The sequence below is a fragment of the Oncorhynchus kisutch genome, linkage group LG6, assembly GCF_002021735.2.
Source record: "Oncorhynchus kisutch isolate 150728-3 linkage group LG6, Okis_V2, whole genome shotgun sequence".
NCBI lineage: Eukaryota > Metazoa > Chordata > Actinopteri > Salmoniformes > Salmonidae > Oncorhynchus > Oncorhynchus kisutch.
In genome coordinates, this window is record NC_034179.2 from 64,472,639 (window position 1) to 64,487,234 (window position 14,596).

Genomic DNA, 14,596 nt, shown 5'->3' on the forward strand with positions numbered 1-14,596 from the left:
TTTAAAAAGAGTTCCAACATTTCTTGAACATTGACCATTCCATTAGGGAGAGTATTTGCAGTGAGAGTCTGCCTCAGATTCACCCAGCATCTATTGAGACAGGAAATGTAATTGCTTAATTGGAATCACTAGGTACATATTATTGCCAACCCTTGTTTGTGTAGTACAACAAAACTTGCTGTTCACTGACTATCACTGCATCTTACGGAGCGTGGATATCTTGGGAGTGTTTTCGGTATTGAGGTAAACTAGTTTCTACTTTTATAAATGACATTTTATGAGCTTATACGCGTACCAACAATGGCTGTAGGAATAACACAACTTTATCTACTTATGTGTAGCCTAATTATAGAGTGTAATGTCCAGAGCAACGTATCTGTGAGTGCTTGTGTTATTGATCATAGTGGTATTTTATGTACCTAAAATGTTCCATTTGTTTTCACCCACGAAGCTGAGCCAGATGTGTATATTGGTCTTTCTTGAAATGGATGTTTTAAAGTTAGTCACGCTTGAATGAGTCATAGCGGTATGACACATTATTTAGTGGAGGGCAGCCTCCTTGCTAATACTGTTGAGGGGTGTAGGGACTTCAGGACATACCACTGACAATGTATGTAAACTTAAATTATTTACTCTACGATTGTCTAAATCATTGCAATTGATCTTAGCAACTTTGATGACAAGAAGTTGCCTCAGGAAGGGGGAAAAAGTTTATAATATAATAGCTGTGTTGTTATTTTACATGTATTTTAGGCATGCAAAATAGTTGGTTAATAGCATTGGTTGTCGGTGGAGTTGTCAAAATCACATTTGAGGAATTTACACATTGTAACCCTTACACATCCTATATTTTGGTTGTGATGCCCTGAGATTGTGAACAGATCTCTTGAAGAGAGCTGCTATCACATTCAAAAGTTAATGGCGAAAATTCAAAATAACCACTTTTTCTCCAAAAAAATGTATTCTGTGACATGATTTTGACATCTTATAAGCTGGTTTAGTTTGCTGATAACTGGTTTTAATGAAGCTCCATTTTGACAAAAGTGACACAACTGTGTTATTAGTTTATTTTTATGGTAAATATTACAATGTGGTACTTAAATTCTACAGTTGAATGTATTTCTGAACTTATATATTACCTATGTGGTTTATAGAGGTGGTATTACATAAAACCTATCAATTGGAACTTAATTTAGTTAGAATAATTATTAACTACCTGGTAATCACAAGGTCATAGGCGTAGCTGAACTTGAATCTGGTCTTAGAAGAATGAAAAACAGGCAGCATTGTAAAGAGCGACGGACTAGGCTTATCAGCACAAATCGAATTACCCCAACAGGGTCATGCAGAATGAGACATATTCCCATGACAACTGGCAATACAAACACCATGCTAATTCTTATCATTAAGGGATGAGGGTAATGTAGAGCAGCCACTCTCACACACCGTGTGATAAAGGAGAAGTCACAATGTGTCTCAAATAGAATACATTGACCTTACAGGAGGTATTGTATTACAGATGATCTGGCATACAAACTAAGGGTACTGTCCATTCACATCAGCCAAATGAATCCATAAAGAGTCCTCTGTGTGTCTCATGAGCTCTTCTCCTACATAATATGATAAGCCTAATTGAATTACAGCCTTTGTAATCATACAGGTTACAGTATGTATTACAGTAAATATGGTTGAAAGAGAATATCAGGGCAAATTACCTGAGTGTCTTTACCTTAACTCAATTGATTGTGCGTCCTCGCTCTCTCATTGCATTAGGTTCCCCCTATCGACAGGACAGGATGGCACTTCTCGATTACCCTATTCCAGAGCTAGATGTCACCTTACAAGAGGCAAGCCGTGTGCTCCAGCTCACCCTGAGCCCCGAGCTCTACCCTCAATTCAAAAATACCCTTAGCCAACAGAGGGAGGTCCTGCAGGAGGCCCAAAAGTGCTTGGCGGCTGCTGCCTCTGGCCGAGAGAACTGGGTGACAGAGCAATTCAAGAGCCGGCTGCTTTCATGTACCGACCCCCTGCCCACCTCGACAGCCATCCCCGCTGTCTTGCCCCCCTCCAGAGCCAGGAAGGAGTGTGCCCAACTGGAGAGGGCTGCTGCTCTGCTCTGGGCTGTGGCCAAGATGTATAGTGAGCCTTCGCTGGTAGAGGGTGAGGGGCAAACTGAGCGCACACAGCAATCAGAGGTGTTTGCTGCCAGCCGCATTCCTGGGAAGACCCAAGATGAGATTAAAGTAAGCTTTGGGAGTACTCCGTGTTTTTTTGTGTTTTCATACACCATCTCTGATGATACTGATAACAATTCATCGTACTCCCTTAACTTATTGTCATATAATGTGATTATCTCCTACTTCTTAACATGCTATTTGTATTACAGGTATACCAAGACTGCCTCCATGCCATCGTAATCTGTGCTAGAGGGGTATTTTCAGTCAACATACTGCAGCATCCCAGCCCAGGCGGGCCTATGTCCCCTCTACCGTTCCCTGACATCTACAGCCAAGTGGTTCATGTGATGAGCCAACATAGAGCTGCCAAGAACAACAAGGCCTCTGCCATCTGCGGCCTCTCTGCCCTGCAGCGGCAAGCCTGGAGTGCTGTGAGGGAGGAGATCCTGAGAGCAGGTGGGGCAGCGGCCGCCTCACTGGGGTTGATGGAGAGTGCTGTGGTGGCTCTCTCCCTGGAAGACTGCAATGCACCAGCTGATCTGGCAGACACCCTTAATGCTGTCAGACTGGGAGGAGGAGATGGGCCCTGTCTGAGATACTATGACAAGGTACAGTATGGGATGTTTGTGGTACTGTAATTGTGGATGACAACTACTACAATACAGTACAGTGATGCCGTAGTGAATCAACTGGATTCATCAGGTTACCGGATGAGGATATGGACTTGATTTTTGGTACTGACATAAATATACCCTAGACAATGGAGTGAAATCAATTTTTCAATATTGAATCAAATTGTAAGTGGATCTTTACTGCACATCAGACATACGTAATTGCACCAAACAAAATTCAGTTTATTAACTCACTGACACAAGACTTGAAAACATAGGTTCCTCTTCCTCTTTTTCTACAGGTGGTGAACCTGGTGGTATTCAAAGACAGCACAGCAGGGATGGTGTTTGAGCACAGTGCACTGGATGGAATGGTGGCTGGGTTAGTGGCTGAGACTGTGTGGTATCTCTCGGAGTCGCTTAATGTAGACCTAGTCCAGGCCAACACAGGAAGCAATGGGTCAGCCTATCTTAACAAGGCTGATTCCTCCTCCCCAAGCCCCCTAGCATTTCCACTACAGGGTATAACTAAAACAGACCCCCCAAAGTCCTACCCTAAAGCAATTCATCCCATCATCACGTTTGAGGTTCTCTCTTACCCAGATGTCTTTGCTACACTCCGGGGTCACAGGGGCCTGTACGATGCCTGGATCAACTTTTCCTTGCAGCTCTCCCTGAGGCAGACTCTTGGGGAATCTGCTGCCAGCCACATTCTTGTAACCCCTACCCATATGCGTCACTACAAGCATGGCCGCTGCGATCCGACATACTCCCTCACCATGCAATCCTACCAGCTCATCGGTGCTTTGGAATCCTGCATCGGACCAGACAACAACCCTCGATACACAAACGAACTTTTCCGTCTGTTCCATGTGGCTTTCCTGGAGCACAAAAACCTGATTAAAGCCACTAAAAGTGGACATGGTGTGGGCCCTCACCTAGCAGCCCTACGCTGGTCCATGTCTCCAGACAACCCTCTCAAGAAGTTTCTTGACCCCTTTGGGTGCCCCTCTGTTTACCTTACTGGCAAGGATTTGATGGAGGGAGTGGAGCTTGCTGTAGGGAATGTGTACGCTAAAGACCAACTTGCTGTAACCTACCTGGGGAGGAGAGACCGGGTCCGTATAGTGCTCAATGGTAAAGGCACCTTTTCCACAGTGTTGGAGAAGCTTCAAGATAGCCTGAAAGTAAATCTGAAGCTGGTGATGCTTCTCGCTGTCAGATATTCCATCGCCGGACAAATGGGAGCCATGGAGTGTCTGCTGCAAGAAGAACAAGCAGGAAGAAGGAATGGATCCTCCCAAGGGGAAATTCACAAATGTTTCAGTCCAGCAGGCCAAAAACAAGGCACGACAATGTCTAAGTCAACACTTCCCTCTAACTCTGCCTCCAGCATGAGTCCAGACTTCACTCTGGTGATCCATGGTGGAGCTGGGGAGGAGATGATGCTGAATACAAAGGTGGTAGGCGTCATTGAATTTGCTCTCCAGACAGCTCTGACCCTCGGATCACAAGTGCTACAACAGGGAGGCAGTAGTCTTGACGCAGTGCAGCGGAGTGTGCAAGCTCTTGAAGACTGCTTTCTGTTCAATGCCGGGAAGGGATCTGTTTTCAACAAAGAAGGGAAAAATGAGATGGAGGCGACCATAGTAGATGGAAATGGGATGAACTCTGGATCGGTGGCTTGTCTGCAGAGTGTGAAGAACCCTGTGAAAGCAGCAAGACGGGTCATGGAGAAGAGCGTACACTCACTCTTAGTAGGGGAAGGTGCAGAAGAGTTTTTGCAAGGCTTAGAAGAGAGTGAGAAGCCTATGAGGGCGGAGTACTTCCAAACTGATGTCCGTCGCAGAGAGCTGACAGCAAAACTCAGTACTGGCAACGCCTCCAAGAACAACCATCCACAGAAAGTGGGAGCTGTTGCTTTGGATCGATGGTGTAGGTTAGCTGCTGCAACATCCACAGGTGGGTTGGTGGGAAAATGGAAGGGTCAAGTTGGAGACACAGCAGTAGTGGGAGCAGGTATATTTGCTGATGACAAGCTTGCAGTAACCTGCTCTGGTGATGGAGATGTGTTTCTAAGACACACAGTTGCACAAAAAGTGGCCAGTCTCTACCATCATAAAGGCTACAGCCTTAGGGCGGCATGTCGAGAAGTCATGTCTGAGAACTTGAAAGGCAGCTGTGCTGGAATCATTGCTGTAGACGCAAAAGGGGATGCTGTTGTTGAAACCAATGTTGGGGTGTTGTTTGTAGCTTCCATGGTTGGTGGCATTGCACGTGTCGAAGTCCTGAGACCCATGAAGAGTTATTTCAATGTAATCTGGGAGACTGATGAACTAGTTGCTCACCTACACTCCAACCCTTGGACACCAGGTGCCACCATCCTTACCCAAAAGACTCAGAGTGGGCCAAGCAGCATCTTTCAGCTGGTTGAACCAGATTTCTTAGCACTGTTGCAAGGCGCCCGGGCTGTTTCAAACCTGCTATGCGAACGACTGGGGGTACAGCGTTGCGCCCTAGTATTTAACCCACATCCCGAGCAGCCGGCCCATATCCGAGTGCTACCACTTCATGGTTTGGAATCCAACTGGTGCTCCCGACCTACTGGGGAGGAGGACTTTCAGCCCTATGACCCAGGTTACTGCACCTCAAAGAGTGGCCCGCGCTGGGAAGATGCAGATCTGGACCAGGTTCAGGCCAAGATTCGGAACAAGCTGCCAACGCCTAACGCACCATCGTGCTTTGACTTCTTAGGAGATCCTTCCCACAATGGACTGTTCTGCCGTATTGTGCGTGGGGAGGAGCAACAGTGGCGGGTGTGGGAAGACAGTGATCATGTGGCTTTCCTCACTCCCTACCCTAATACACCTGGACTCACAGTTCTAGTGCCACGTAAACCACTGTCCAGCAACATTTTCCATCTGGAAGAGACTGATTACACATCACTGATCCTGGCCACTCGTAAAGTAGCTGGACTGCTGGAGGAAGGAATGCATGCTCGAGGTGTTGCACTCATCTTTGAGGGCTTTGAGATTGATTATGCCCATGTCAAGCTGATCCCTCTGGTTCCTCCACGTGGTGACAAGCCTGCTGAGGTGTTCCCAGAGTACTTCCAAAGCTACCCCGGCTACGTCTCATCTGTCGATGGCCCTCCCGCCAGCCCTGAAACTCTAAAGGAAATCCACACCAAAATCACACTTTGCAGGCCTCCTCGTTCCTGGGAGGATCCACAGAGCCACTCCATGTTAGCCATCAAGAGCCAGTGGTACCGCAATCTCTTTCAAATTCAAAATACCCTCTTCCACAACACAGTGGAGTACTTCAACAACACCTGTCATTACGCGTACGCCCTGACTCCTCTCACCACTGACACAATCTCCTCTCCGATGGGCCTGGGATCAGACTCCGAGCCCGTTTACATCAACTTGCTGGGGCAGGATGTGTACTTGGCTGACTCCATGCAATTTGTGCTGGAGTATTTCTTGCGATTCCAAGAGAACTTGCCAGGGACATACTACGTATCGCCAAGTTTCCGGGGAGAAGATCCAGATGCCACTCATCTTAACCAGTTCTACCATGTTGAGTGTGAGCTCCTGGGCGACATGGACACTGCCATGCACATAGCTGAGGGATACGTGGCTCATCTCACCAATGCAATGCTGAAGAAACACTCCAACATCATACTGAACTCCGCTGGGACCCTTTCACATGTCAAGGACTTACTGGAGATGTTGGAGGGAGGAACCCCTCTCCCAAGAGTCACTCTGGACAAGGCCATCACTATGATGCCCTCGCCAGAGTGCTTGGAGTGGGTACAGGACGGCCAGCCCCAGTTTGGCAGGAAGTTAACCCGCAAAGGAGAACGGGTTTTGATTGAGAAGTATGGAGGCGCTGTTTGGCTGACAGAGATGGACCACCTGGGAGTGGCTTTCTACCAAGCATATGTGGAGGGCTCGGACAGACGCAAGGCAAAAGCATCGGACCTCCTCTTGGGATTGGGGGAGACTCTGGGTCTTGGGGAGCGTCACTCCAGCCCCGAGATGGTGCAAGAAGCCCTCAGACATCATGCAGTCCCAGAGGAATCCTACAAGTGGTACATCAACATGCGGCAGGTCATTCCTCTACTCACCAGCGGGTGGGGTATGGGCACCGAACGCTACTTGTGTTGGCTGCTTCAGCATAATGACATCAGAGACATACATATTATACCTCGTATGAAGGCCAGGAAATACATGCCTTGAAATATCCTTAACCCATTAGTTACCCAAAGACGGATGAAAAAGTTGCCTAACTGTCAGCTCTTTCATTGAACGTCCTAAGGGATTCAAGGTGTATTTTTTATTTAGACTATTTTCTAAATGTCAAAAATAATAGTGAAGACATTACAACTATGAAATAACACGTATAGAATCATGTAGTAACCAAAAAAGTGTTAAATATATTTTATACTTGAGATTCTTCAAAGTAGCCACCCTTTGCCTTGATGACAGCTTTGCACACTCTTGGCATTCTCTCAACAAGCTTCATGAGGTAGTCACCTGGAATGCATTTCAATTAACAGGTGTGCCTTGTTAAAAGTACATTTGTGGAATTTATTTTCTTCTTAATGTGTCTGACCCAACCAGTTGTGTTGTGACAAAATAATTGTAGACAAGCCAATTGTACCATTCCCCCCCCAAAGCAAGATTTTGTTACATGTAGAACCATCGGTCTGTCTGTAATTCTTGAAAGTATCTGTCTGTAAATCCTTCTGTAAAACTTTTAATCATTCTCTATCCTTGATACAAAATATTTGGTTACATGAGGAATAACTTGGTACAATTCACACAATAGTTAACATTTCACACAAAATAATTACTGTTCACAGGCATCTCAACTGTCTAAACAAGTGAGAGAACATATTTGCTAACATAACACATTGGTCAAGGTGAACACTTCTCTGGCCTATTTAAGAAAATTGATGTTTTGCGTATGATTATAAAAACACTTGAATACCATACTTGTGTGAATCTTCAAATACTATTGTGGTTTGTTTTATATGTATGATCACTTGAATTGTTTCCTTTATTACCAAGGCATTAATAAACTCTGTCTTCATCAGCCATCAAACAATGTAAATCTATTGTACTTTGTGGTATTATTACCATTAAAATGTTGCTGTGTCATATTGTTGCCTTATTCTTACTTCTAGAATGCTTTGAGTAGGGCCTAAATAGAAAAACAGTAGTAGACATGGTTTGTAACAAGCGGAACTCCCAAAACAACAATCTCCTAAATCTCTTCCATTGCCAAGAGTGCCTCTTGAGGGAAAATATTTTTGCCTGAAAATGCACAAGATCACAAATCGAAGCAACAACTTCACAACAACACAACACTTCGTGACACCTGAGAAACACAGAGAGAGTAGTCTTGCACTTTTGAAAGACTGCGCAGACTTGTGGACTTTATGAACCTAAACACTGAGATAACATTTAAGTTAATTGATAATCAAAGGGTCAGTCGAGGTAAACTCCTCAGAATTCAGCAAATCACTAAATTCCTCAAGTTGTCAAATAAGCAGAAGTTTATCAAATAGCCTAGAATTGAACAAATAGAGGCAGGCCAGGGATCAGGTTTGTCATTTCTTTCAATTGCCCAGACGATGAGCTACGCACAAGCCAAGCATTGAGCATGTAATCAGAGCCCCATGACAAAGCACACATTTCCACAGCTGAGGCCATCTCCCACAGGGCAGGCAGCACAACATCGCCTCTCTGCAGGGTTTGACCCAGGCAGGATTCAGATGGGCACACGGAAACACACAGAGAGAACTGGGTACAGTGTTATCCATCTCTCACAAGGTCACATCGGATGATGGCATGATCCTTCTCCATGGCACATATCCATTGCACATTCCAGGTCTAACTACATACTGTACAGTTGAACCATAGTTGTAATGTGGTATCAATAAGAGCAAACTGATTTATACAAACACCCTTTTGGAGTTTGATTACTGTTGTTACTGTACTCCCCACTGATAGATGTACACTACTTCCTTGACCAAAGTTCCAAAGACTGGACCTAAATGTGTGTATAAATGCTCAAACAAGAGATTTTGCAACGATTTCTATGCCAAAGATGTGAATAATATTAGTTGGTCTGATGTGAGTAATGAGGAACATCCGGACGCTGCACTTGAAGCATTCATGAAACGGCTTCTTCCAGTTACTGATAGGCATGCACCCATCAAAAAACGGACTGTTAGAGCTGCCAAATCCCCATGGATAGATGACAAATTGAAAAACTGTATGGGTGAGAGGGATGAGGCAAAGGGAATAGCAAATAGCAAATAAGTCTGGCAAGCCAGCAGACTGGCAAACATACAGTCAATTGAGAAATACCATAACTATACAAAAAGAATAAGAAAGTATACTTTGGAAGAAGGATAAATGATTTGAAGAATGATAGTAAAAAGCTCTGGAGTACTTCAAATTCAATTTTAGGCAAAAAAGCAAACTTGGCTCCATCCTTCATTGAGGCAGATGGCTTGTTCATAACAAAACCCTTTGATATTGCCAACCACTTTAATAACTTATTGTTGACAAGATTAGCAACCTTTTGTATGACATGCAAAAAACAAATGCTTAAAGGAAGGGTACAAAAAAAATATCTGCAGCATTGAAGGTCCCCAAGAACACAGTGGCCTCCATCATTCTTAAATGGAAGAAGTTTGGAACTACCAAGACTCTTCCTAGAGCTGGCCGCACGGCCAAACTGAGCAATCGAGGGAGAAGGGCCTTTGTCAGAGAGATGACCAAGAACCCAATGGTTACTCTGATAGAACAGAGTTCCTCTGTGAAGATGGGAGAACCTGGCACCATCTCTACGGTGAAGCATGGTGATAGCAGCATCATGCTGTGGGGATGTTTTTCAGCGGCAGGGAATGGGAGACTAGTCAGGATCGAGGGAAAGATGAATGGAGCAAAATACAGAGAGATCCTTGATGAAAACCTGCTCCAGAGTGCTCAGGACCTAAGACTGGTGCGATGGTTCACCTTCCAACAGGAAAACAACCCTAAGCACACAGCCAAAACAATGCAAGAGTGGCTTCGGGATGAGTCTCTAAATGTCCTTGAGAGGCCCAGCCAGAGCCCGGACTTGAACAAACATCTCTTGAAAGACATGATAATAGCTGTGCAGCGATGCTCCCCATCCAACCTGACAGAGCTTGAGAGGATCTGCAGAGAAGAATGGAAGAAACTCCCTAAATATGGGTGTGACAGGCTTGTAGCATCATACCCAAGAAGACTTGAGGCTGTAATCTCTGCCAAAGGTGCTTCAACAAAGTACTGAGCAAAGGGTCTGAATACTTACTCTGTATGTAAATGGGATATTTAAAAACATTTTTTATATCTAAATGTGCTAAAATATATATATGTTTTGTTTTGTCATTAATGGGTTATTGTGTGTAGATTAATGATTAAAAGAAAACTATTTTAGAATAAGGCTGTGATGTAACAAAATGTGGAAATAGTCAACCGGTCTGAATCATTTCCAAATACACTGTAGGTAAATTGCAGTTGGTCCTGAACAATGCAGCACATATCGCAATTAGGTGTACATGGAGGGAAAGTGTCAGTAACATGCTTTTCAGTCTCTCCTGGCTCAAAGTTGAGGAGATATTGATTGCATCACTTTTAGTCTTTGTGCGAGGTATTGATATGTTGAAGGTACCGAACTGTCTGTTCAAGCAGTTGGCACACAGTTATAGTAGTCATTGGTACAACACAAGACATGCAACCAGGTCTCCTCAAAGTCCCCAGGTCCAGAACAGAGGCTGAGAAACACAGTATTAAATAGAGACATGACGACACGGAACTCTCTGCCACCCTAGGTAACTCAAGCTAACAATAAAACCAGTTTTAAAAAACTGATAAATTAAGATCTTACTGCAAAGGGGACTGTGAAGAGACAGTCTTTTTTATATATATATATTGTATGGTAATTTGCACAGTACTATGAATTAGACCTACATAGTGTGTGTATGAACTGATATGTTGGCTATGTGTGACGTTTTAAATGTATTTATTTCAGTTCTTAACTAATAATGTTCTGTACTTGGTAGTATGCCATGTTTCATGTGGAACCCAGGAAGAGCAGCTGACGCTTTTGCAGCGGCTAATGGGGATCATAATACTGTAAATACCAAATTGTACTCTGTATAAACAATAGAAGATTAGTGACATTATACACAGGGACTCCCTCTACAGGTGATTTGTTGGACATGCAGGGGTGGAAGTGAAGTTGCCTGCATAAAATGGGTCAGAAATAACACTAAACATGCAATATTGCATTATGTTATTAAGAAATTTGCAGATTTTGATAAATACCTGGAAATCATGACCCCTGTCTCATAATTGTGTGGAAAAAGTGGAACAACAGACTTGAAATCAAAATGGTACACGTTTACAGTTCCACAAATGACCTACAGAATGAAGGACCAGTGAAAGCTAATGAAGGTTCATACTGGAATCACGTGAATGCATCAAATTGCGTAATAGTTCAGAGAAGGGTTGCCATGATCTTAGTTTTCCGGCAATTAGGCGACTTTGATAATGTATTCGGCGCTAGTTTTTGGCCGCCATGGCAGTTCATAAAAAATATATATTTCACTGTGACCTGCTGCTGACTATCAGGCAGTGAGGCAGCCTATTTCTGAGTGACAGAGAGAGTGGTGGAGAAAGAGCAACAAGAGTGCACTTCGTCACAACTTTTAACCAATTGTATGTAGGCTATATAGATTATTATTATGGGGACACCCATTTCCAAACTCTTTTCCATAAAACATTTTAACGCGCTAAAACTGATGCGCATCAACAGATAACGATGACAAAGCACAGGAAAACTACTTTAGGTGCTCTAGAGCACATTAGATAAATTCGCTCGGAGGTGGTTTAAACTGCATTCTAATGTCGATTTTGTTTACAGAAAACCATATCAAGCGAAGGACTAAAAATGCTCAGCTCTTGGGTCTCGAGCGCTAAGTGGACATTTGAAATGGAAGTTATGGAACGGGGAAAAGTCCACAGCGAAACTGACAATGACACACTTGCATCTATTGGTCATCAATTAGCGAATAAATTTACATGCCTATGTTGGCTACAGTAGCCTACTATATTATACAATAAATATGTTGAAATTAAGATATCACTGGAATCATTGCAAATCAATTTGTTCCACTTGCGTAGCCGACTTTGAGCTGGCAAACTGATTTAATCAATTGCCGATAACTTCAGTTTATTGTTGTTGTAGACTTGTGTTATGTAATTATCCATGTCCATTTTTAGTTCATGAAATTGGAAGTACTCAATTGTGACCATGGTCACAGGTCTATCGCAATTGCTGATCAACTGTTGTTAGAATGCATTAGATTGAAGGTAACAGTCAACTAGATTAGGCTACAGATACATACAAAAATTTAAAAAACTGGCAGTTGTTGACCAGCACTCGCTATGGACTCCCTGTACAGGTGATTTGTTGGACATGAGGGTCAGAAATAACACTAAACATGCAATATTGCATTATGTTATTTTTCCAAGAAATTTGCAGATTTTGATAAATAGCTGGAAATCATGACCTATTAGGTCTCGTAACTGTGTGGAAAAGGTGGAACAATATTAGACTTGAAATCAAAATGGTACATGTTTACAGTTCTACAAATGACCTACAGAATGAAGGGCCAGTGAAAGCTAATGAAGGCGTCATACCAGTATCACACCCATGCATCAAATTGCATAATAGTTCAGAAGGGTTGCAATTAGGCAACTTTGAAAATGATGTCACTGGTGAACATGTATTTGGTTGCTTGTTGCTGGTTTTTGGACTATTTCTAAATTGCACACCTACTCATTCCAGGGTTTTTCTTTAGCTTTACTATTTTCTACATTGTAATAATTATTATTTTGATGGAAAACCGAATTTTGATTCTAAAGTTGTTAGACGTTAAATCAAGATTCCTTCTTAATTCGCTCAGTAACGTTGTGGAAAAAAGGGGTTTATTGGCTAAATGTTGCAACTCCCCTCTCCCTGCGCAAAAGAAAAAGGGACTACTTTCAGGATTTTTGAGCGGGTTTTGGATTAGAATTTTGTTGAAGACATGGCAACCTTGATTCAAAGTTCAAGACAAGGACAATCATGGCGGTGCAAACCCAGGAGCTTGTTTCAGCCAAATGGCTTGCAGATGCAATAAAGAGCAACCTTATTGGACCGAATCTTCGAATTCTGGATACATCCTGGCATGTACCGATATTAAAACGCGATGCAAATGCGGAATTTAACCAACAGCACATACCTGGAACTTCGTTCTTTGATATTGACAAATGCTCTGACAAAACTTCCTCGATGGACCATATGCTCCCAACTGCAAACTACTTTGCAGAGTATGTGGGGGGTTTAGGTATAGGAAACGATACACATGTAGTAGTGTACGATACCAGCGATTTTGGGTCATTCAGCGCACCCCGAGTGTGGTGGATGTTCCGATTATTTGGGCACAATTCTGTATCGGTCCTGGACGGGGGTATGAAGAATTGGCTGGCCGAGGGGCATCCTGTCACTGCAGAATACACCAAGCCAGGACGTGCGGACTTCAAGGCGACCGCCAATCAATCATGGGTCAAGTCATATGATGATGTGCTGAAAAACATCGAGACCAAACAGGTGCAAGTGATTGACACAAGACCCGCCGGCATGTTCCGGGGAACTGAACCAGAACTAAGAGATGGTCAGTGGGAGCATAAGCAAAGATTTATTTTGTCCTCCTAGAATTGATTACATTTGATGGTATTATACATTTTTGCTAATATGATTTTTTTAAATGTCAAGACATATTTTGCCCCAATTATTTTTTAAATAAAATCTCATCTTCCCTCTTTCTCTATCCCCCTCTCTATACCGCTCTCCTTATCATTTTCTTTCGTTCTCTCACACACAGACATTGAGCCTGGCCACATTCCTGGTACTATCAACATGCCTTTTACCAAGTTCATGGATGCCTCAGGCAAGGAGTTGGAGCTTGAAGTGCTGGCAAAAATGTTCCGAGAGGCAGGGGTGGACTTGGAGAACCCTTTCTGGGTAACCTGTGGGTCAGGGGTCACTGCATGCCACGTGGTTCTGGCTGCTCACCTGCTGGGACATTCAGGGTCAGTGTCTGTGTATGACGGGTCATGGTATGAATGGTTCAAAAGGGCTGCCCCAGAGCATGTCATCTCTGAGGGCAAGGGGAAGCAAGTGTGATGTGGAGAGAAGGGTAGAAATGAGCACAAAGAAAATTACTGTTGAATGAGCAGGGAGGGGACACTATGAATCACAAAGGAAGCTACAGATTGCACAAAATATGGAGGGTTTTACTGATTTTGACTGAAGATTTGGATGAATGTGTCATTGTGAAAGAGTTCACCATTCAAGAGTCCATGAATACAGTATGCCTATGTTTATATTCAAGATGTCCAATAAAGGTGTTACAAACTATGTGATATTAATTTCTTAATAAAGATTAGAAGGATGGAATGTTTGAGGTATTCGGGTTAGAATTGGACTATGGTTGTTGTATGTATGCTCCTACTGGCAACATGGTGTGATCATAACAACATACAGGAAATCAAGTCCTTCTGTTCACCTGACTTTGAGTTCCTCACAATCAAATGTCGACCGCATTATCTACCAAGAGAATTCTCTTCGATAATAATCACGGCCGCATGTATCCCCCCCCCCCAAGCAGACACATTGATGGCCCTGAACGAACTTTATTTGACTATGTAAACTGGAAAC

General features: G+C 43.4%; 2 protein-coding genes across 2 annotated transcripts; both read left to right on the top strand.

Annotated features, from left to right (window-relative positions):
• Positions 1-1,796: 1,796 nt before the first annotated feature.
• On the top strand, positions 1,797-7,207 carry LOC116374323 (uncharacterized). Its single transcript, XM_031825960.1, has 3 exons — positions 1,797-2,243; positions 2,387-2,785; positions 3,091-7,207. Exons 1-3 carry the CDS (start codon positions 1,797-1,799, stop codon positions 7,027-7,029), a joined length of 4,785 nt encoding a protein of 1,594 aa, XP_031681820.1. The 3' UTR covers positions 7,030-7,207.
• Positions 7,208-11,290: 4,083 nt separating this feature from the next.
• LOC109893199 (3-mercaptopyruvate sulfurtransferase-like) lies at positions 11,291-14,296 on the top strand. The gene is made up of 2 exons (XM_020486301.2): positions 11,291-13,550; positions 13,761-14,296. Exons 1-2 carry the CDS (start codon positions 12,962-12,964, stop codon positions 14,060-14,062), a joined length of 891 nt encoding a protein of 296 aa, XP_020341890.1. The 5' UTR covers positions 11,291-12,961; the 3' UTR covers positions 14,063-14,296.
• Positions 14,297-14,596: the final 300 nt, after the last annotated feature.

Bases quoted from the DNA above. Each gene is read 5' to 3' on its own strand.
- LOC116374323 (XM_031825960.1), top strand. From the start codon at position 1,797: ATGGCACTTCTCGATTACCCTATTCCAGAGCTAGATGTCACCTTACAA. The intron at 2,244-2,386 runs GTAAGCTTTGGG...TTTGTATTACAG, and splicing joins AGACCCAAGATGAGATTAAA to GTATACCAAGACTGCCTCCA. The intron at 2,786-3,090 runs GTACAGTATGGG...CTTTTTCTACAG, and splicing joins GTCTGAGATACTATGACAAG to GTGGTGAACCTGGTGGTATT.
- LOC109893199 (XM_020486301.2), top strand. From the start codon at position 12,962: ATGGCGGTGCAAACCCAGGAGCTTGTTTCAGCCAAATGGCTTGCAGAT. The intron at 13,551-13,760 runs GTCAGTGGGAGC...TCTCACACACAG, and splicing joins TGAACCAGAACTAAGAGATG to ACATTGAGCCTGGCCACATT.